The sequence below is a fragment of the Pseudochaenichthys georgianus genome, chromosome 15 (genome assembly GCF_902827115.2).
Source record: "Pseudochaenichthys georgianus chromosome 15, fPseGeo1.2, whole genome shotgun sequence".
NCBI classification, from domain to species: domain Eukaryota; kingdom Metazoa; phylum Chordata; class Actinopteri; order Perciformes; family Channichthyidae; genus Pseudochaenichthys; species Pseudochaenichthys georgianus.
In genome coordinates, this window is record NC_047517.1 from 24518663 (window position 1) to 24543470 (window position 24808).

General features: G+C 42.2%; 1 protein-coding gene and 1 long non-coding RNA gene across 2 annotated transcripts in view; one reads left to right on the forward strand and one right to left on the reverse strand.

Annotated features, from left to right (window-relative positions):
- LOC117459928 (uncharacterized) overlaps positions 1–21697 on the reverse strand; it is a 31777-nt gene extending 10080 nt beyond the window's left edge. Inside the window, exon 1 of the long non-coding RNA XR_004553580.2 lies at positions 19852–21697. This is a non-coding gene — a long non-coding RNA (uncharacterized lncRNA). The remainder of the gene's footprint in view (positions 1–19851) is intronic.
- On the forward strand, positions 10186–23283 carry sfrp5 (secreted frizzled-related protein 5). Its single transcript, XM_034101093.2, has 3 exons — positions 10186–11216; positions 18020–18097; positions 21707–23283. The coding sequence occupies exons 1-3, from the start codon at positions 10658–10660 to the stop codon at positions 22033–22035; spliced, it is 966 nt and encodes a 321-aa protein (XP_033956984.1). The 5' UTR covers positions 10186–10657; the 3' UTR covers positions 22036–23283.
- The last annotated feature ends 1525 nt before the right edge of the window (positions 23284–24808 follow it).

The following is a 24808-nucleotide window of genomic DNA, read 5'->3' on the forward strand; positions in this document are numbered from 1 at the left end:
AGGAAGAGAGAATGACACAAAAGACCCAAAGGATACAGCGTATAATAGCTCTTCCTTGTGGTAAATTAAACTAAAACCATTCCCATCTGGAGTGATTTAGATTAATTACATTAAGTACAGAGTTTAGCCTGCTAATTTAAAATGACAAGGCACAGAGAGCGAGAGAGAGAGGGCGGGAGAGACATTCTGAAACTATTGTCTGGGAAATGCCATCAACGACACAATAAAAGCTTTATTATAACTACATCAAGAAACAGCTTAGTTTGTATGATCTGCGGCGCGGGTCTGTTTCTGCTGTTGAATTCTGTTGTTTTATCACCTTTGTTTACAATCTCGTACACATTACAGCCAGAAGCCCTTTCGCTACACACTCTTCTTTACACACTGTGACTTAGCTGACTGCGGGGAGAGATTATCATTCACTCTGGGGTCATGTTAGATCAACGCTCATACATGGCACTACATGCACAGTGAAACATTCTGAAGCATGCAAAAACAGACTTTCTTGCCAAGCTAAATTGTTTCCATTAGGTTTGAGGTGGTCGTTCTTTGTGTTCCTGACTTATTCAGGTCACCCATGATGTAGATCAAAAATGTAATGGGGGAAAGGAAAATGCTAGACTCTAGTCTCTCCATGTGTGTCTGTGTGTACCCACAGAAAAGTATGAGCAGCATGAGTCACAACATTTTGAACATTTAAATGCTAACATGCTTTGTGTTGCAAAAACTATTGCTTTATTGCATATCAATATATATTGAATCATGTAATAACAGGCACTTCTGTTTGTTGCAGGCTCCTATACAGTATGACAGCAGAATATCTGAATGAGAAGTGAGTCTGGTCATTGAGTGGAAAGAGTTTAAGAACCCTTGATGTACTTCATTGCTCTTTCATACTCCAGCAGCTATTGGGCTTGTAAAAAAGACCTTTCCGCGCTGCTGAATCCGCCCAAAGATCATCTGAGCGCAATAATGTTTCAAGTTCTCCTTGTTACACATTTTTGCACCTGTGAAATTGGTTGGGTTGGTGTAGATTACCTTGAATGGGACTTCAGTTAGCGGAGCAGCAGGCACTGCCCTGGAGTCGGCCCAACGCATGCCTATCTAATGGATGTGATATGTGAGTGGGACAGAGCACGCTCTGCACACTGCACACATTGATGAAAACGGGAAGATTTTCCTCTGACCATGCATGGAATAACCAGGTGGTCCACCCTTGACATTTTTCATCTGTGCAAAATGGTATGTGTGGGGTAAATGTGCATGAGAGAGACACACAGAGAAATAGTGAGTAAGCGAGAGAGAGGGGAGAAAATTATGCTTTTCCTATTCCAAAGTTTGTGTTATCCAAAACTAGCATAGGTGTATGGTAACCAGACTGGAAGAGGACAGATGAAGTGGTTTGGAACAGCCGCCTCGCTGCCAAAGTGAGACTGCTGTTATTCCATTAACACAGTACAGTAGCATGTCTGCCCACTGCTTTAATGAAAGCACCATTGTACTTAACAATTAACTTGTTTGTTCTTGCTTTCATTTATCTGGGCAGAGTTTGCTCTGGACTCATGGTGTTATGCAATATGTCACATTCTTTCAGCTGTGCCCAGTTCACTTGTACTGCAGCCGTCCAACAGCTCCAATTATGTGCTTAGCTCAAGGACAGCTAAAATATACAGTACATTTGTAGCCATGGAAGAACATAATTAATGAATTAATCCCAGCTTTAATCCCACAGTGTCCAACTAATATGCATTATATTTCAAATATTCACACAATAGACATTTTTCATATTCAAAATGTGTTGACACTTTTGATAACAAAAGGTAAGACTATGGATTTATAAATACATCATAGAGCAAGTGTGTTTTGAAAGATTCCTTATGCTTATAAAAGCCTGTGAATAGACACCACTTAAGATGACATCCTGTTCTCACTCCTTGCCCTTGAGTTTCAATGTAATGTAAGCTTTGGATAAAAAACACCTAAAGAATGTTAAAAGTGTTTTATTTATTAATGGTTTATTTGCTGCCTATAAATATAAGAATAGGTTAAAAAATAATGCGCTTTAACTAAACTTGTGATTTGTCTGATTGAGATATGACAGACTTAGTGTTTGATTTTCATCAAATGTAACTTCTTTCACCATCATCTTGAACTGAAAAACCCTGAGTGCCGTCAATGTGTCCATAAAACTGATGACTTGAGATGTGCAGAACTTTATTGAGATGGCACCATAAAAAGAGCTGTAACGCTCTTGTTTTTAACTTTGTTTCAGCATTGTTCACATTGATAAATATGAAAGGTTTTTGAAAATAACCTTGTGAGGGCTGCTCTCAGATACCAGTTTAAATGACAAACTACTCGTAAAACAACTCAGGAGATATGGAAATATGCAATTTCACAATGCCACTGGCATGGTCAATGTATCAGATCATTTCCAAGGGTGATGTAACAGGAATCCATGCAATGAATACTTGGTTGAGTCATGCTAAACGTTTGTTATATCACATGAAACTCATTTCAAACCATTAGCTGTTTTATATCAGATGCAGATTAAGATTGTTGCCATGGAAGAGCAGGCTATAGGACCACAGATATGACTATACATCTCAGGACAATCAGCAAATCTAAAATACTAAACATTTATTTTAAACAGTGATATATGTTTGGCTTTCAGAAGGCCAGAGGGAGACCTTCCCCAATGTTTTAAAAATAATGACTGCTGAAGGCTGACATTAATGCCAAGACCTTTTCCCCCATCAGCCAAAAATGTTATCACGCGATCTTTCACTGAGATATGGAAGAAATCCCTCACCGTTTGTTTAAACTCCTATCCCTCTATTTCTTAACAGAGGTGATGTCTGATCCTCAACTGATGACCCTGGCCAACACACACACACACACACACACACACACACACACACACACACACACACACACACACACACACACACACACACACACACACACACACACACACACACACACACACACACACACACACACACACACACACACACACACACACACACACACACACACACACACACACACACACACACACACACACACACACACACACACACACACACACACGATGAAGAGATAGTGTGAAGAGGAAACATTCGGATTTTATGCCGAAAGACAAGCAGATGGATTGATAACGCACACATACAGTTCAGTGGGGCAAAAAAGTCAGCCACCAATTGTGCAAGTTCTCCCACTAGGCCTGTAATTTTCATCCTAGGTACACTTCAACTATGAGAGACCGAATGGGGGGAAAGAATCCAGGAAATCACATTGTAGGATTTTTAATGAATTCATTGGTAAATTCCTCGGTAAAATAAGTATTTGGTCACCTACAAACAAACAAGATTTCTGGCTCTCACAGACCTGTAACGTCTTCTTTAAGAGCCTCCTCTGTCCTCCACTTGTTAACTGTATTAATGGCACCTGTTTGAACTCGTTATCAGTATAAAAGACACCTGTCCACAACCTCAAACAGTCACACTCCAAACTCCACTATGGCCAAAACCAAAGAGCTGTCAAAGGACACCAGAAACAAAATTGTAGACCTGCACCAGGCTGGGAAGACTGAATCTGCAATAGGTAAGCAGCTTGGTGTGAAGAAATCAACTGTGGGAGCAATTATTAGAAAATGGAAGACATACAAGACCACTGATAATCTCCCTCGATCTGGGGCTCCACGCAAGATCTCACCCCGTGGGGTCAAAATGATCACAAGAACGGTGAGCAAAAATCCCAGAACCACACGGGGGGACCTAGTCAATGACCTGCAGAGAGCTGGGACCAAAGTAACAAAGGCTACCATCAGTAACACACTACGCCGCCAGGGACTCAAATCCTGCAGTGCCAGACGTGTCCCCCTGCTTAAGCCAGTACATGTCCAGGCCCGTCTGAAGTTTGCTAGAGAGCATTTAGATGATCCAGAAGAGGATTGGGAGAATGTCATATGGTCAGATGAAACCAAAATAGAACTTTTTGGTAAAAACTCAACTGTTTGGAGGAGAAAGAATGCTGAGTTGCATCCAAAGAACACCATACCTACTGTGAAACATGGGGGTGGAAACATCATGCTTTGGGGCTGTTTTTCTGCAAAGGGACCAGGACGACTGATCCGTGTAAAGGAAAGAATGAATGGGGCCATGTATCCTGAGATTTTGAGTGACAACCTCCTTCCATCAGCAAGGGCATTGAAGATGAAACGTGGCTGGGTCTTTCAGCATGACAATGATCCCAAACACACCGCCCGGGCAACGAAGGAGTGGCTTCGTAAGAAGAATTTCAAGGTCCTGGAGTGGCCTAGCCAGTCTCCAGATCTCAACCCCATAGAAAATCTTTGGAGGGAGTTGAAAGTCCGTGTTTCCCAGCGACAGCCCCAAAACATCACTGCTCTAGAGGAGATCTGCATGGAGGAATGGGCCAAAATACCAGCAACAGTGTGTGAAAACCTTGTGAAGACTTACAGAAAACGTTTGACCTCTGTCATTGCCAACAAAGGGTATATAACAAAGTATTGAGATGAACTTTTGTTAGTGACCAAATACTTATTTTCCACCATAATTTGCAAATAAATTCTTTAAAAATCAGACAATGTGATTTTCATTTTGTCTCTCATAGTTGAAGTGTACCTAGGATGAAAATTACAGGCCTCTCTCATCTTTTTAAGTGGGAGAACTTGCACAATTGGTGGCTGACTAAATACTTTTTTGCCCCACTGTACACACAAACAGAAAACAGATCAAGTGACGGGAGAGTGTTAAACAACCAAGTCCACGGCTCATAAATCACAGGAGATCTTGCAGTAACGGCATAAACTCACTCACACTTGGGTTCATATTACAAACAGCCACACTTGGAACAACACCAAAGACTAAGAGCTGTGCTAAAACACGTAGCTTTACAGTAGCTCACACACAGATTGTGAGTCAAGCGGATGAGGTCAAAGAGGCACCTGGAGAGCTTCAAAACAGTCGACATCCTTTATTTAAATAAATTGGCGTTTCAAAAGCGCCACATTTATTTATTCTTCATATCCAATTATCTGAATGTAGCTGGAAATGCAGGGCCTCAGCCTAACCTGTGGTTCTCTAAGCATTACTTTAGGTTCACTCGATCCAAATAAACTCTATTACAGTACAGCCCGGTTTCTCTGCCTGGCACTAACTGAGCCTGTGTTGAATCTTCAAAACGAAATTAAATCCCACACTTTAAACTGATCCTATCCAATTTTCTTAAAAAATACACAGTCAAATAGTAGAAACATCAAGTGGGAAAGGTTACTATCGACTTGGTCCAGTTTGTAATTAAGTTAGTGAAATCATTCAATAAGAGTTTCCATTTTGTGACAAGTAAAGTGGATTTAACGTGAAAAATTATTTTCTTCAGGGGATTTGGATTGTTCGTTTAACCTTTTTCACCTTCTCTCTTGTTCTCCTCTCGCATTTCATTTCCTGCCAAACTAGCTTACTACGCACTAAAGTACGTGCATCTGTCCACACACGTGGACGAAATGTGTGGACGAAATTGAGATCCAAGATCAAACACTGGACGTGTGTGCTGCTTTAAATAAGCTGTCTGACGAAGCTGCAACCGACACTAAAAAAAACTCAGTTTGAAACAAAAATGTTCCATGCTGGTATATTGAACTGGATGTGCAACTGGCTCACGCTTACACAAATGTACCAATTGTGTGAATTCTCACACCGTGGTAGCAAGTTTTACCCAAAATGCTGACAAGGGCCATCATTTCTGGCACAATATGCTGCTGCTTGTGTTTGTATGTGTGATTTAGAGAGGGTCCCCCATCACTCAAATGTTTTTACTGAAAACCACACACATAAAACACACACAAGTATATGTTAAAAAGTTTGGGTATTCCTTTATGTTCCCTGTCTCTTTACATTGGGCTCCATGACAGTGATCTGGTCAAAGCGTCTTTACAAAGAGTCTGATTGGGGGAAGCTGAAGCCAGTTGCAAAGGTTTAAGTTGACAGTGGAGGGGTGTGTGCGTGTGTGTGTGTGTGTGTGTGTGTGTGTGTGTGTGTGTGTGTGTGTGTGTGTGTGTGTGTGTGTGTGTGTGTGTGTGTGTGTGTGTGTGTGTGTGTGTGTGTGTGTGTGTGTGCGTGCGTGTGTGCGTGTGTGTGTGTGTGTGTGTGTGTGTGTGTGTGTGTGTGTGTGTGTGTGTGTGCGTGCGTGTGTGCGTGTGTGTGTGTGTGTGTGTGTGTGTGTGAGTCAGAGGGAGGAGAAATTGTCACATTGTCTGATTGTTTGCCTGAATGTACCTTCTGTGTGTTAGCCCTGACGTCCAAGGGAAAAGCATCCTAAGCTGGAACAAGAGAAGCAGAAGTGAGGATGGAAAGAGCCACACGGAAACAAAGTATCAGGCAAAAAATAAATACTTGAGGTGAAAGTTAATTTGTAGACAAGAAGGTCAAAGACAGGAGAGAGCAAACACTTGTCAGCATATCTCTTCACCACTGACCGCTGTGACAGGCATCTACGGGTTTCACACTATGTGACTGTGTGGTGCTAAAGTCTTCCAACATTATTTCATCACATTTCAACAACTACGTGCAATAGTCCCAACTGACGAAGTCATTCCTGACATAAGGCTCTGTGAACAAGCTGACCTAAGGCAGAAGTCAGTCATACCATATAAGCCTGATATTTCCTGGTGGCACACACGCAGCCAGTTTTTATGCAAGTCTGTGACATTCTCTGAGAACTAAAGCTCCCTGCTGATCAATTGTGTTTGTTTGTGTGTCTGCACTTGCATGCTTTTTATCCACCGAAGGATGGGGACTGACTGACCCTGCTAACATTGTTTTCAAACAATCAGGATAAGGGGAGAAGATTACCCAACAAGCCGTAATCGCTCATGGATTGATACTACATTTCAGATTTTGTAGATTATACAGCTGAGTTTGAGAACTAGAATTGTTAAATGTAACTAATAGTTTTTGCTTGGGTCACTGTTGGATTGACTCTAGGTGTTTCTAACTGAATTAAGAATCTTCACCATGACAATATAAATCTTCATGTGTAACTGAAGATGGTAAAACAAAGTAATTACTCTTTGCCTTGAATAAAACTGTTGGTTTTGCAACAATAAGTGTTGGACCAATGTGTGTGTTTTTGTGAGAAAAAGACAAATAATGAGTGAGAGAAACATAAGGTATGTATGGGAGACACTGGTCTCTGTGTTTCACACATGTTTTGACAGTTCGCAAGGTAATCCCTATTGTTGCATCGCAAGTGTGGGAAGTCTGTGTGTGGTGAGGGGGTGGGGGGTTAACTCATAGATAAAACCTGTTGCTGGACAGACAAAGCCTCCTTCACAATGTATACATTTTCTTGGATGACAATGGAGATACATTTATTTGCATAGATGCCTCTACTTTGGGTTTTAAATGTGTGTACTCCATGCTAATCTTTGAATACATTGGATTTCTTTAAAAAGTATTTGTACTATACAATGGATCCAAGCAACAATTCAGTGACTGTTAAGTTTTATTTACTCTGACTTGAGTACAAATAATAGATTTCTGAGCAGTAAGTAAAACATTTAGAATTATATAAGTTAAAAAGAAGACATTTCCTGTACTTTCTGCAGTTTGTGAACTAGTTCTGTCACAGAAAGACCAGCAACATGCGGACATTCACATCCTCCACTCCACCTTCTTGTGTGGTTTGGAATTCAAACTCTGCTTGGAGGGCATATTTGGGCGTCTGGCCACCTCACCCACACCCTCCAGCCTTTCCTCTTTAGAATCTCCCTGACACACACACACACACACACACACACACACACACACACACACACACACACACACACACACACACACACACACACACACACACACACACACACACACACACAACACAACACACACACACACACACACACACACACACACACACACACAACACACACACACACACACACACACACACACACACACACACACACACACACACACACCACACACACACACACACACACACACACACACACACACACACACACACACACACACACACACACACACACACACTCAATTGCTGAGACACTCTTTTCAAACCATGCTAAACCTTTAGGCCCAACAATACAGGCTGGACCTAATCTTATAGCCCTCGACCAATCAGAGGGCTGGCAACTGGAGAGTGGAATTGATTGGCCGGTGGCCACAGGGGCCAGTAAGGGGAAGGAGAACAAGGGGGGACAACCATTGTTGATTGACAACCATTGTTGATTGATTACCATGAGAGACACTTTTGTTAGCAACTTGAAGGCAGTACACTGTGCATGTGTCAAGAGGAAACGCTAGCAGTGCTAAATTAGGTCACCACTGAACCAATGTGGATACAAAATAAATCACTGAGATAGTGAGGTGTGCACAAGACAATCTCACCACACCTTCCGGAAAGAGTAAGGTCCACAGATTATTAGCTGTTAGTTCTATTGATTAGCTGTGGTGCAAAGGTGAGCTTGGTGATTTCTACCCATGAATAACATAACAGATGAGAGCAGGAGCAGAGTGATTGGAAGAGAAGAAATGTAGTCCGTTAGCTTTGGCTATAAACTTATCAAACCAAAACAGTTCCTTATAAGCCATCAACGATGCTTTTAGTAATGGTGACGCTATTTTAGGGGTGACTTCAGCTCACTGCCATTTCATCTGTCCACATTGCAGGTTATGAGAGCTGCTCCAAGAGAAGACTGAGCTTGTTTTTTCTACTGGCAGCTTTTCGATTCCCAGAAAAATCACTCGACGGTGTCTGCAATACCCCAATGAGTCAACAGGGATCGGAGCTGTAGCTCGGGAAGATAAGGTTGAAACATGTTCAACTCCATTCTCATGGAAACTTTTTTTTTGCAGTAACCTTATTCACAATCCCCTTGATTTAGAAATAAGGCATGGTCAAGATAAACTATGTGGGTGCTTGGATAATGTGGAGGGTGTTATTGATGTTTCTGATATTGAACCACATTCTTATCTATTTGATTTCATCTTATTGAATTAGATTTTATAGACTGACTGCTGTTTCTGGAATTGTATCTTCTAAGCTCCGGGCGAAGAACAATACTGTCCCTGACTCTCATCCAAGTACACCTCTGACTGTTTGCAAAACACACTCTCTGACTCTCACACGCGTTTCTGGTCTCCTTGTTTGTACTGCCACATACAGATAATAATAATCAAGAAATCTGAAGAATGAATTACTTCATATCAAGTGTCAGCAGTATCCAGCCGCTGTATGATTCAGATTGTCTCCTAACAATCTTTCTAAATCATGATAAAATCAAAACACTTTTCTATCATTTGTATGAACCTGCATTTACAGACCATTCACATGAGCAAAAGCATTAAAGCGCGACCAGATCAAATGCAAGATTCAAGAACACCCTCCATGTGAGGCAGCGATCCCACATCCTGCTCTTTGAATCTGAATGTGAATTTGCTGCCAAGGCCAAGGCCCTCACAGTGTAAGTGGCACTGATAGAAAGAGACAGAGAGACAGCGTGCCTCTATTCACAGCTAACATACACATTAGCATAACTACCATAGTGCGGGTAACCCACCTAGCCACCTGTAGCTACACAACCCACACCAAGTAACCTCCATGGAACACTTTCCTACCCACTTTATTCCCACTCTTCCCCTGGATTCCTTGCACTTATATCTGTACTGGAGCGTGACTGTGTGTGTGTGAACGTATGTTTCTTCACGTTAATGCCAGCAGAAGACCATTACGCCAGGCTGTTTTGTGCAATAATTAAGTGAGCAGGCTTGAATGGCAAGCAGACATCAATTGTTATGTGGGGCATTGTGCAGCTCAATGAACCTCTGATGAGTAAATGTAAGACAGCTCGAACGTTCATAAATAAAAACAGAATGAGTAAGAGGCTGACAATGTTTGCTATGAGTGTTGGTGGGTGTGTTTTGGACCAAAGAATCTTGTGCATATTAGAGAGATAAATCAACTAAAATTCTCTCTCTCTCTCTCTCTCTCTGTTAACTTGTTGTAGAGGAGGGGTTTTGTTGAGAACAAGGGGTAGGAGGAGTGTTATGGGGAGAGCCTCCCCCAAGGCTGTGATTGGATGAGGCTGTTGTGACTGAGTGCAGGGGAGGCCAGTGGGAAGGTGAGTGGTCTGGGAGCTTGCTAGGGGGCAGGCAGCCGCAGAGAGCAGCTACCACTGCCTCTTAAAACCTAAGGTAGTCCTCATTACAGCTACAGACTGATAGACAGAGAGCAGAGCAGAGCAGGGCTGAGACAGTTCCAAGAGAGGGAGAGGAAAGGAGAGAGGGAGAAATTGTGAACAGGGAAAGTTAGAAAACCAGCAGTCATACTTGAGTGCTCACCCTTCCTTGACTGCTGCCTCCCCACTGCACTACCTGAGGCTCACATACACACACACAGGGAGGTGTCCAGGGAGGCTTAGAGGGCTGACTCTCCAGGGAAGAAGGGAATTAAACACTTTGTTTTCAATCCACGGCGATCATACTAAGGACAAAAAAAAGGGATTACAGCTTGTACGCCTGCCCCACTTGTTCCTCTCTGCTCTGCATTTTATCTTCGTTTTGGAGACTTTGGATACAACCTTCTTCAATTGTTGGTTTGGGCTGAGAGAGAGATGGCACATGGACAAAAGAGCCCCAGGTGGGCATTAACCCAGGGCTTCTCCAGCTTGGCACTGGGCCTGTCACTCTTCTCCCTCCTCCTCCTGCTCCTCACCGTCTCAGCCGCAGACGAGTATGACTATTACAGCTGGCAGTCGGACAACTTCCACAATGGCCGCTTCTACACCAAGCAGCCCCAGTGTGTGGACATACCAGCTGACCTGCGCCTGTGCCACAACGTGGGCTACAAGAAGATGAGGCTGCCCAACCTCCTGGACCACGAGACCATGCCAGAAGTCAAGCAGCAGGCGGGCAGCTGGGTGCCCCTCCTGGCCAAACGGTGCCATGCTGATACCCAGGTGTTCCTGTGCTCGCTGTTTGCACCCGTGTGCCTGGACAGACCCATCTATCCCTGCCGCTCGCTGTGTGAGGCCGTGAGGGACAGCTGTGCTCCGGTGATGGAGACCTATGGCTTCCCCTGGCCGGAGATGCTGACCTGTGATAAGTTCCCCATTGATAACGACCTCTGCATCCCCATGCAGTTCACTGGGAACCAGGCCACCCAGCCACCAGGTAGGGCAGCTATGTACACATACACCAACTCTAACGCACACACACTCATTCAAGCATGCTCACACAAAGAATTATCTACACACACAACAGTCCTCAATAGTTTCAGAAAGTGAAATGAATGCTTTAACAGCAGGTAAAATGTTAGCTTGTGATTTTTATCAGGTATGATATGTGGATTGAAGAAAGCAATATAAATACACACATTAACAATTGATTTAAAAGGGTTAAACATGTAATAATTGTATTCAATTACTGCTGTAACATGACTTGCAGTTAGTCTCTGCATTGTAACTTCCAGAATTCCGACAGACAACATTTCTAAGACAGATGAGTGTTTAGGAGCCTGCAGAGTCAGAAATAGCGAGAGCCCGAAAACGGCTGGGAGGCTGACTGCGCTACAAGGATGACAGATGAAAGTTTCAGTGAGAGACTATGCAGAGTCTGGGAGGAGACAGGAGCAGCGAAAGGCTACAGGGGAATGTTCTGAGCAAGTGGACGGTGGAGGCCGGCTTCTGTCATCTGCATACGCCTCAGGCCGGACACAGACAGGCCGAGAGAGAGAGACACGAGACAGAGACTCCGACAGCCAGATCGATCACCAAGTTAAGATGAATGGACTGTGATGTTAAACACACTTTAGCTGAAAAGGTGACACACACTCACATGCATACAGACACACACCTTTATCAGCAGACATCCAACGACAGCCAATCAATCAATCTAACCACTGATTGAATGGAGAATGTCTTATGTCAAAGCTGTCAGGCATGCAACTCACAAGCTGGTCTGCGGAGCGTCAATAAATGAGACAAAATAACCCAAGATGAGACAAAAATAAGAAGAGACATTACTACAGTATACTAAGATTTGATTCACAAAAAAATTGAAAAATATAAAAGATTTCACAGGAAACAAGAAAAAACCTGCATATGTGCCAATAGTGAGCTGGGAACGAAAATAGAGAGAAAGAGGATGTGTGCGTGTGTGTGTGTGTGTGTGTGTGTGTGTGTGTGTGTGTGTGTGTGTGTGTGTGTGTGTGTGTGTGTTGTGTGTGTGTGTGTGTGTGTGTGTGTTGTGTGTGTGTGTGTGTGTGTATGAACCACCACTACTCAAGCAGCCTATTCACAAAAGCAGTCGGAGCTGAGAGGCAGAGAGGGAGTTGATGAGAGTCTTTAGACAGTGGAGTGGGACAGTCCCCACTGTGTCCCAGCCTGCTAGGCCTTTGTTGGGTCTGGCAGCCAGCAGGCCAATTAGCTAGAAGGCCAATTACTGAGCTCCCACTAATTAGTGGACATGACAGGACAAGAGAGGCAGGCAGAGAATGGAAATGGCTTAAGTCTGATTGTCCCTGAGAGGGAGAATGGAGAGGAGTGAAAGGAGAGGGAAGCGGGGAGAGTAAGGAGAGGCAGACAGAGTGTAGAATAGGAGAAAAGCTGCTTCCTGTAGCTCAAAAGTGTCTACCTCTCTGCTTTCAATAAGGACTCAAAGGAAAACGGTTTATTATTCTCATTATTTCACTTCTTGCCTTTAACCATTTATAACCTTTTATATCTACTTTGATTGACATCTTCCTGTATTTTTGTATCGTAAAAGTAGTTTCCTTAACTTGATGCATTATAGTGATTTTCTGAAGCGATACAAATGAAAGCAAATAATGCCAAAACATAATTTTGGTCTAGTAAATCATACGTTCGGTAACTTATCTTTGCTTTTTATCATGTATGTTTGCAGAAAGCCGATATCTAATTATCTACTCTGATAAAAAGTTTTATCTGGACCCTCATGAATTCATGCAGGGCTGATTTACTCCATTAGGGAACATGGCTGTTCTGTTTTTGTAGGAGAAGTATCAACTATGTGACACTTTGGCTTTGCAGAGCCATAACTCATTCTCTTACATGCTCCCTGAGAAGGAGGCGGCTTAAACTTCATCTGTCACCTCCTGAAACAGACAACTGTTTGTCGATCCTATCCAATCAGATAATGATCATTATAGATTTGCGTATAGATTACACAGAGATGGTGCGAGATCACTGCAAATATGGAAAGGGCTCTTTGCTGTCAAGCATTTTTATGCATATAGAAAAAAGATGGTGAATTAAATGTTTAAAGAATAGATACAAAAAGATAATATTAGTGTAGTTTAACAATTACATTTGATAGTGTGGTTGTGAGTGTGTGTTTGAAACTGAGAGTGAAACCATATCTCTTCTAGCCCAAAGGCTCACTGACATTTTTTTTTAAGAAACAGAGATTCTCAGATGTGCCGATGAGGCCATCCCGAGGACAAACTGCACACGCACACGTGCACGCGCACACGCACACACACACACACCACACACACACACACACACACACACACACACACACACACACAACACACACACACACACACACACACACACACACACACACACACACACACACACACACACACACACACACACACACACACACACACACACCACACACACACAGACACACACACACACAGAGAGAGCCAGCAATAATAAAAAAGGAATTACAGCTAAGAATTGTTTCTAAAAGTGAGTTTTCTGGAAATGCTTAATGGACATGCTGATTCCCCTTACACAGGATCACATGAGGACTCTTGTGTTAATCCGATTGAATCTTTGGGAGTTGGATCATACACAGGAGTTAAGTGTTCTTATGCTGCTCTGCCTCTCCAGGAGGCCCTGATGTTATCGGAGCTATTCTGCAATTACATGATATAGCACGGTTCGAGGGCTCCTGTGGAAACTAACAGTACATAGTCAGATTCACTTTCCACCTTTCTGTCTTAGCCAAAACTGAGAGGAACACCACCACCACCTGAGCTCAGGTTGTATCTGCGGATGATTTTTGGCATGTGTTTGTGTAACAGGGGCCCATGGGGTGTGAGTATGTGAAACACAAGCCTGTAGGTATTATAGCAGCAAAGACAGGCAGACTGCTGACAGGAGGGCACAGACATCCAGGGAGAAAAAAGGCCAACTGATCTCAGTCTGTCGGGCAGAGGACAGTTATTACCACCCATCAACTCCACCTTATTTAATGATGCTGCCTTTAGCCTCTGACAGCATCGGCAAATCAACAGGTGTGATAGGCGAAGGGAGAATTCTGCACCGGGTTTAAGTGCATAGGGTAAACTCCATAACTCAAATTGCACGTTTCCACAGAAATTGCTCTTCAAGACAATATGCACGTTGTCCAGTGAAAGTCGTTGAAATTGCATGGTGTGAAAGATATTGTCTGTCCTCGCCGTACTCATTGATGCGGCTAGTGTAAGTTACAACCGTGCTAAAGGAGACAGGCAGCACTGTCAGGTCCCCAGCAGCACAATGGGTGCTACTCATGTGGCCCTGGCTGCTATATGAAAAGGAAAATGTGATCCAATGCTCTGTGCATGGAAGACTGCCTCGGCCTTTTGAGAATGTATTTTCTCCTCTGTATAGGATTCCTACAGATGCAAGGAGCATGCTGTGTTTTAGAGGCCCCGGGGGCTGCCTGCGGGCCATATTTAAGTCCTCCTCTGTCCGTCTGCATGCCGCATTTAAACAGATGTTAGGACCTCCGACATAAATCACACGCTGCATTTCATCTCCGGCACAGTACCTTTTTATGTCATAAGTGTTGCTGCTCGTAACTTAAAGGGCCCAAATGAGGCATGAGATAGTGACCCGCACATACTTTAAATGGAACGTTATTCCCATAAAAGTGGCTGTGATGCTCTGGCTGCAGGGGATGAGGCAGAATACACGGCAGGGGATCGGATGACAATATTGTTAGATCTGATCATGTATGGTGGGAAGATATGTGTGTGTATGTTGGAGAGAAAGAGTCAAATTGAGAGGAAGCTTACTGTAACTAACATACAGGCTATACAATTTATTTTATGCTATAGGAAATATTGCAAACATAAAATGTGATTTACAGTGTTGGTATTTCAAAGAGACTCTTTGAGATGAATGAGAAGGATTCTTAAATGTTATGTTATGACAAATGGTGTGTCAAGATGTTTTTACTCTTTAAACTGTGTCCACACCTGAATTCTGCAGACATAGCTTTTCAACAGTGTGTTGGCCTTTTGTCCACACCAAGCTGCGTTGTAGGTCACTGAAAATAGATATGTATAGGAAATGTGTATAGGAAATGTATAAGAAAATTAGCATTATTATATTATCATGGTTTTGTGTTGTTTTTGGAGGTCAAAGCGGTTCACTGTTTATGGGGCCTTCTATTCCAAAAGTATGTCATTATTTGATATATGACTTTTCACATTAAGAAAAAGTTATATTTTTAAATATTAAGGTGGAATACAATTCAATGTGCAAGAGAGGAGAACATAAACAGACACAGCAGTGGATGGAGACTGAAATGGAGAAAGTGAAGTTTTGCACTTAAATTACTGGCCTCTTGCCGTACGTCATTGCTACTCTGGCTTGCTGTTTGAAGATTACCAGCAGGCTTTCCAACAGACCACCTCCCTACTCGCACTGCTCCCCATCATCCTTTCCTCCGACCCAAAATCATCTACTCCCAACCTCTTCTAGAACATCAGCTCTGATAGACAATATTATAACACTCGTCACTGGGAATGGAAATATTTAAGCTTGGGCGATGAAGTCTATAACCCAGCACGCAGCATGACGAAAAGCAGCACACAGACATAGTCACATCCAAAGTCAACCAAGGCAAGAGCATACTTCTCGGATTCTCAATCACATGGCGCAAACATTCCTAAACTACTTTGAGATGATGGCAAAATACACGAATGACCTAATGTCAAAATATTTGCTGAGTAGAAATTAGTCCAGGAAAAGAAATCCACGCAGCAGTGATTCCCATTAGAACATGACGGTGGTTCCCCCGACGAAGAGCAGAACGTGATGAGGGCAGTCGTCGCTTAATTGATTTCTCAGCGGCATCCATGGTGGTTTTCTGTCCAAGCTCAACTAAGTTTCATGGAAGGTCTGCTTTCTCCTGACACATGCTCTGGCATCCACGCGGCTGGGACTCCTGCCAACATACCACCCCTGTGAAACCAGAATGAATTACCATGGAGTCTGAATAAGAAGTAACAGCTTCAAGGGAATCATTCAAAACAGACACATCTAGAGTTTTGGCATCTATCAAAACACGAGTGTGCGTGTGTTTCCGTGCTCTTGTCCCAGTCTTCATGTCAGCACCAGACAATTAAGAGGTCTGACCGTGTAGGTAGGTCCCGCCTGTGAATGCATGGGAAACCTCAGAGAAGGAAAAACTGGCAGATACTCTACAAGAACACGGTTCAACTCCCTCCATACGAGCGCTTACACACATCCATACACTCAGTGGTGGTTAGGGGGTTCACCTCCCCACGACCCTGAGCAGTGAAGCATGCTCAACTATGACCCCTCTCATTATCTGCCCAGACGCTGGGGTTTGGGCAGGGGTGATAACCTTTGAACCCTGACTTTTAACCCAGGGGTCGCTGCTGGACTGTGCTAGGATTACCCTGTGTGTGTTTGTAAGTGTGAGACACACAGGAAAAAACAGGAAGGGGGGAGAAATCTCAACATATTTTGGATATTGCGGTGAGTGAGCAATAGAAAAACGTAACTCCCCTATAAACAGACTTTCCAAAAAAAGCCTGCTTATGATAATTGTCTGCCCTGTAGGTGAATGCATGTGGTGAGGGGAAGTTTTCTACTCCACATCCTTCTTTCCCTGGCCATTTCTAATATTATAGCGTGTTCTCTCGATTGGCTCAAGGCTCTGTTTTGTGGATAAGTTGACTGATATTAGCTGTGTATAGCAACAACCAGCCCTACAAGGATTACATGGAGGTTATGTAGTAATTGTCATAATAATAGTTTCTATTGAAAATCCTTTGGAGAAAATTGCAAGGCAGTTAGAGGCATTTTATGTGAGTTTTGTGTGTCTGAGATTAAAGAAATTGAACAGTGGCGTAACTATAGACCACCGGGGCCCAGAGCCGGCCAGGGGCTCATGCAAAAAAAAGAAAAAAAGAAGATATTTCTTTTTTATATAACAATATTTGCACCGGGGCCAATCACAACCTTCTTATGCCACTGGCTTGGAAGCAAGTTCATGCGTGGCATTGGTGAGAATATATGATTAGGTCAACATGTCAGCATTATTTATCATATTTTAAAGCATATTCTGTCTATTTTCTGCTGTAGAAACAAAGAGGATTTTGCTGTAAACAAACAAAAAGACTCATAAGTTGCATGAGTGCACAATAACAACAATCAAGTTCTAAATCAAAGTTAGAGAAGCTAAACACGCTTTAGAGCAAAGCAGCCATGACCATGCATTTCGAGATAAAAATAAACTGAAGTTGTTGCTTTGGTTTCCTCTTGCTGTTTCACAATGTGTGGTTGCTGTGTGGCCTAGGAGCTGGCTCTATATACTGAATCAATTTTCACCGTGTTCAGTGGCTGCAGCAGCATTAGCAGCAGCGTTTACCTTTCTGCACAGCCAAGCCCACGCCTGCACCACCAACATATACAAGGGCCAGAATAAAAACATTTTGTGCAGTGTAATTGCAGAGCAAACATCAGTCAGCTTGCTGGACTGTGTATTCGCTCTGCAGCAAATAGCCTCTGACATGAGCAGGGTGGCTGCAAGGAAGTGCCTCAAACGTGCTCAGGGCTTAACGATTTCATACCGACACGGCTTTCGTTTCACTTGCACAGAACTCAACTCAGCCCTTAGATATTAGCTAATCTAGCCTTAAAATGACTATATGAGATGTGTGTAGTTGCTAATGAAACATAATATTTCTCTGTCCCCCTCAGTGTCAAAGGTGTGCCCGCCGTGTGACAATGAGATGAAAGCAGACAACATCATGGAGCATTACTGCGCCAGTGACTTTGGTAAGTACCATCAACTAAAGACTGAGAGCTGCTTGTGTGCTCACATACAGTAGAGAATACAGGAATAGGGTAGTTAAAAAAACATCAGCAAATACTGGCTGAATGCTGAAAATGAGCGTACAGTATATTGTAAATGATACTGCAACTTTCTCTCCTTTAAGTACCGAACGTAAGCTACAGGTTGATTTTGGCTTTTAATTTAAGTAAATTACACATCTACTTAAACACCAGTATTCTAATAATAACACATACAACTATTTATCAATATTAAAAAGGTAAAAAACAGTTCTTCAGTACTAAAATAAACCTTTGAAGAGCCTTCGTTTAAAAATAATTAAATGACACTGATACAATCAACACTTAAAAGGTACCCTAATAGAGGACACAATCATCATGTCATTACAAAGCCGTATTGTTCTGTGTATCAAAATGAAATAAATATATCCTAAAAAAGAACAATTGGGTTTCAATCTCTCCTGATAAACCACATACACCATATGTTTGCAGGCGTTTGTAGAAAACCGTCAAAATGAGTGCAGAACACCCATTCATTTTTGAACTATTCCCTCTGCTATCATAACCCCTCTTCTTCACATGAGTTGATACATTAATATAACAGATTCCAGTCCCTGATGTCCATTCAACGTCCTTTTATCTTTCTACTTTCTCGCATTCCAATTCCTCCACAGTAATGACCAGCACACAAAGCCAGAACATAATTATTCCATTATTTTTGCTCATGGAGGATTTTTGCTCATTGTACTCCACAGCGGCTGAATTTCTGCCTGCATGGATTACTTCCCCAGCCTTTAGAGTTAATGATATACTGCTTTCTATTTCTCTGGTCATAAGATTCTGAGCGATGGACTGGAAATGGTGATGAAAAAACTCATAACCTTGGGAGACTGAAGAACATGAAGAAGATGGCTTATGTTTCCCAACAGATTAGTGAGAGTAGAGTAATTGAAAATTAAACTGGGCCAGACTGGTATTTAGAAACAAAGTTCAGGTTTCACCCACACCTATGAAATGACCTTAATAGACACAACTCGAATTATAAATTAATCAAAGCCTAAAAAATCACATCCAACCACTACATTTATGTGTGTGCTCATTACTGCAGCCAAAACAAACTGTAGGCTCATCCGCCTCATTTATCATGACTACCGAATCACAGATTTATTTTTTCCTGATTGATTTCTGGATTAGATATCTCAATCTTCCATCATGAGGGTGTTTTTCATGGATAAGATTCTTTCTGTTGATTAAAATGAAATAGTTGTGAAAGCAGATAGCGAGCCAAAGACAGACATTTTATTGGCTAGTAATGTATGTGAGTGCATGAGGATGAGTAGAGAAGTCAAGATAGCCATGACGTATGGATCTGGAGATCAAGGCAATAATGACTCCACAATGTTATTCTATAGGGCGATAGCAGATTGCAACTTGATCTCATGCCTTATGAATGTTGTTGCCTATTCATCTTAAGAACAATGTTCGCCTTGGGAGGAGTTTATACTCCATGTTTTATTACAGTCTACTTTTGATATCTGATCCCTCCACATTCCATGATGTACCATCCTGCAAACCAGTACAAATGACAACCGTTAAAAGGAAAGAAAAGGGTGAGTGATGTGAGTCTGGCAGGGCACGGACATGAAACCAAGACCTGGTTGGAAGTGGAGGTTGCTCAACTTAGCTTCAGGAAAACCTGCGTCTGCTCAAAATGACAGAACACTTCTCACCATACTTGCCTTAACCCTCCCGATTTTCGCGGGAGACTCCCGATTTCATTGCCCTCTCCCGGTTTCCTCCCGGGGTCATATTTCTCCCGCATTTCTCCTAATTTCTGACGAAATCAGATTTACTCAGGACTGTTTCCACTCGGACTTTAATACAGCTACACCATTGTTTGGTTTCCATGGTAGCGCGTCTCTTTAGCAGCGCGCGCAACTCAAAGTCTGAGAGGGTGAGGCAGATAGTCACAGAAAACTGAACAAGAATCGACAACTCTACCCTCTGCTCACTCCTAAAGTACAGGTCCAGCCCACACATATGCTCCATCAAGGATGGTGCTACAGGCCGCAAGGCAGTGCACTTACCACCACAATAAGCATGTTAATGTTAATCTAATACAGCTCCGGCGATGATCCACTAGCACCCCCCCCCTACACGGTGGTTTTGAAATGCTCCTTTCTGAGGTCTCAAGGTTGGCAAGTATGCGTCTCACTCCTTCTTCCTCTATGGAAATGTGTTCACTTTTAAAAAAAGGTATGTTTGTATAAATATGTGGGCACAGCTTGTCACTAGGATACTGGCCAGGTTGCAAAGTGAGCCAGTAATACATAAGTAATACTTATGAGTTGGCATTCAAAGTGAAGCAGGGAGTGCAATTATTTTATCTTTTCTATCTTTACTGAACACACATGTGAACATGAATGCATTCATTCACAAAAACATACACACACTGAGGCACACAAACAAACACATGCCCTCAGTGAAAGAGCTGGATGTGAATTAGGATGCGGATGAAAGGCAACTCAACACACACATTCCTTTTTGAACATGCTATCGCTTCGCCTGTACTGTGTATACGTAACAGAGTGTACCGAGGGATGTTTATGCAGGCAAGAAGCGAAATGGCGATCTTCCAGCAGGCTTGGGTAGGGTACATACTGTAACGATGCTTCATACCGACCCGGTGCCTTTGCACGGCAAATGATTAATTTCACCTGTCAAAATGTTCACCCAGAGAATTCCTCTTTCATGCTTGGCAGTTCAATTTTAATCTTACACATGGTAAGTCTATAAACATGAGACAGCAGGAGATAGGAGTTGGAACTTCATTAAGTTGATACACTGATGGATGCAGTATTTCAACTCTGCATATTGTAAAAACAGAGTTGATCTGTGTTGTATATTTTTGATTTATAATTACAGGACCGTGAGCACAATTTCTCAGTATGAGCATTAGAAAGAAAAACTGACTACAGAGTGAGTGTTACATAGACAATGATAGAGACAAGCGAGTATGGACAACAAAGGATGATAACCTTGCAGAGCTTTAGACTTTGACTTTTCTTTACTCTTGACCTGAACTTGATTGCAGAGAGTCTTGCCTCATTGAAATCTAACTTCCTAGAGATTTACCTTAAGTCTTGAAAGCAAAAACATGCAGGTCCCAATCTTTGACATGGTAAAATCAAGTAAAAAACTATCATCTTAACGTAATGAAGACTTGCAACTTAGACTTACTCTCAAGGGCTCAAGACTTGACATGAACTTGCTTCGTAAAAGGAGGTTGTAACTTGAAAAACATGTCTTCCTTTTCATTTATGAGTTTTCCCCAAGTTGGACACACACACAGGATGCACTTTTTATATGCTGCTGGAGAGTTTAAGTTATGATACTCAGGAGAGGTGTAAAATAGCTGCTTCTTTGGCGCAGCACAGGACTCAGTGCCGGTCTGCAGGAGGCAGAAATGTCACAGCTGCTCACAGTAGGAATTAACATTTAAGTCAGAGTGACACATTAACAGTGTCGAGGTGTAAATATCTGTTTTATAGGATAAAATAAAGAGTTTAAATATGTCTATATCTTCTCCCTTAGCCCTCAAGATGAAAATCAAGGAGGTGAAGAAGGAAAAGGGCGACCGGAAGCTGATTGCAGCACAGAAGAAGAAGAAAGTGTTGAAGCAGGGCGTGCTAAGGAAAAAGGACCTGAAGAAGCTGACCCTGTACATCAAGAATGGAGCCAACTGCCCGTGCGCCCAGCTGGACAGCCTGAGCACCAACTTCCTCATCATGGGTCGCAAAGTGGACCAGCAACTGCTGCTCATGTCCATTCACAAGTGGGACAAGAAAAGCAAGGAGCTCAAATTTGCCATCAAGTACATGAAGTCCCATCAGTGTCCCACCTATCACACTGTCTTCCAGTGAGGCGGCTTGCAGCACAATCTACAATCACACATTTCACCCACATAGAATCTAATTCTGCGTTCCTGACCCCCAAATCCCTGGAAAAACAGTCTGACAAATAGTCCTACAAGAGGTCGTAGGGCAGCCAAGCTTTTATTTTCTCAGCTTTAACTTGAATCAGGTTGTCAAGGGGATCGTCCTGATCTGCTTAGATGATTCAGACATATTAATGTTGGAGAGGGAAAAAAGCTGCACACGCAGCAGCTCCAATCACATCATAAAAACCCCAAAGTAACCACAGATTGTATAATAATTTGGGTGATGTAATTTTATTTCCCAAGGAACAACAGACATTTTAGATCCTCTGTGATTCAATAAATATATTCCTTGACAATTCTACTTTCCTATTCAAATATAGAAGACAGAATCACTTGTGTGATATCCAACAGCAACTTAATTAAGACAACTGCATTAAAAAATGGAAAACGAAAGATTTGAGGCAACTATTGGAGGGAAAACATGTTCGATAATGTAATAAGTATAGACTAAGGGAGTTCAGTGGGAAGGCAGGGTTTGTTTCAGTGTAAGAAGAGAACAATTATACACTACAGTACAAGGGGGCTGTGCAATTGGGCACAAAGCTCCCAGGAATAACATCAAAGCAGAGACATATAGATGATCAGCTAAACAGTGTTGTAATAATGTAAAAAGTAGGTAATTCAGATGAATACTAGATGATTAGAAATCGGGCTTTTTTTCTTTTATCCCTGCCGGGAAAGAAGACCGATGGAGCGAGGAAGACTGGCGGACTGGAGGATGCTTCCACTGACTTTGTACAGCAACGCTCATGTGGCCTGAAAGAGGGAAACTTGAATATTCTTGCTTTTCAATTGGAGAGAGGATGAGGTTAAAGTAGAGAAGACATCTTCCTGAAAACAAGTGGTAAAGAAAGAGAGAGAAAGAGACTCTGGACAGAACCAACAATGTTGGGTTGATAAGTCTCTGGTACTGTTTTTCACTATCACTCTTTAAATGTTTATTTGTTTTGTACTTTTTTTTATTTTCTTCAGTTAAACCTCTATTGTATGAAGACAGGAATCATCCATACAGACATAGCACCTGAATTCACTGTTGCCGTAGCAATAAACATTTAACTATGACAATATTTTCTAATCAGTTAACCTGTAAGTAGTTATGTTACTGAAATACATCTTTGTTTTACAAAAAAAAAGTAAATGAATAAAATATATTTGAAATTTTTATAAAGAATATTCCTTTGACCTCATTTCTTTATCATTATGATTTAACCATGTGCTCATCCATGTTTCTTTGACTTCCTGAAAGAATGTTTGCACAAGAAAGTGCATACTTTGTGCATACTTTAGGTGCCCAGTAGCTTTCTTACTATTATTTTTTAAACTGCCATTTCTAAATCCAGCCAGTCAAAGTTAGAACATTAGAAAAACACACTTTTTCTTATAAGCAATTAATACGAATGAACATTTTAATTTACTTGAATAGGTTTCCATCTAGGTTTAGAACATTACATTGAGGGTACATAAGGACTGTGAGAGTGCAATAAGCCTGCCCCGCACCTTCATTTCTCATTTCCGAGGGAATAAAAAGGTTAAACCTCAGTTACGCTGTGTTCAATGCCAAAATCTTCCAGATCCACACTGGGCACAGTTTTACAGAAAGCCAGGGCAATAAAAGCCCTGTGTTTTAATGTCAAAGAGTAAAGGGTTGACGCAGACGGACAGCAGGCTGCAATGTAACCGACCAACTTTATCAAAACCACCCAGACCCTAATCACTCCAGACGCTCACATACTGTAACTCAGTCAATGCAATTTTAAAATAGTTGGCATATCAGGGCTCCAAAATACAAGATGGATCAATTGTGACATTGTATGATTTTTGTCTTCCGCCCATATTTTCCGAAATGGGAAGACTTTTGGAGACGGCTCGAAGCGTGAACGCCAGTAGAGTAATGACCTATTTCCAGCTGATTGTGGAGATAGTACACACTTTGCCTCTAGACTGTGGAATGACAGAAAGGGAAAGGCATTACGGACACGTGTTCGACAGGTCTGCATTTAATGGAAACTTTGAAACTTCCAATTCTCTAAGAGCAATCAAAGACGATAAACACTGAGTTAAACATTTAAATTCCATACAGGTGGAGTAGTTTCTGTTGGAACATGCGGACCAGGGTTGAAACAGCTCTGTTGCAATAGATTATACACAGCTTAGTGAAAACGAAGAGCAGCTAAGACAAGATGTGGTAATTCAGTAGACTCAAGTGGAGGGAGACAAAAAAGAGGGAAGGTGAAAAAGGAGATCAGGGAGAATGTTGGCTGGGTCCCACAAGCACCCATCAGCACCTCCTCAAAGGTCACTGGAGTTAATAAGGGCCTGGTGAGGGACCAGTGACATACATGTGGTAAAAACACACACAAAAGACCCATCTTGGGAAAAATAGAACAACAGGCTCACATTGTCTCATCCCAATGAGAACTGATGTCAAACGAGCATCAGTTCCGATAAAAAAGTAGAACAAGTATAGAAAAGAAGTGCAAAAAGAGCATCGCTACTATACACACACACACACACACACACACACACACACACACACACACACACACACACACACACACACACACACACACACACACACACACACACACACACACACACACACACACACACACACACACACACACACACACACACACACACACACACACACACACACAAAAGATGTAGAAGAATGGCCACATTGTTTTTATTACAGT

Coding starts and splice junctions, on each gene's coding strand:
- sfrp5 (XM_034101093.2), top strand. CDS start 10,658: ATGGCACATGGACAAAAGAGCCCCAGGTGGGCATTAACCCAGGGCTTC. Junction 11,217..18,019: donor CCAGGCCACCCAGCCACCAG/GTAGGGCAGCTA, acceptor TGTCCCCCTCAG/TGTCAAAGGTGTGCCCGCCG. Junction 18,098..21,706: donor TTACTGCGCCAGTGACTTTG/GTAAGTACCATC, acceptor CTTCTCCCTTAG/CCCTCAAGATGAAAATCAAG.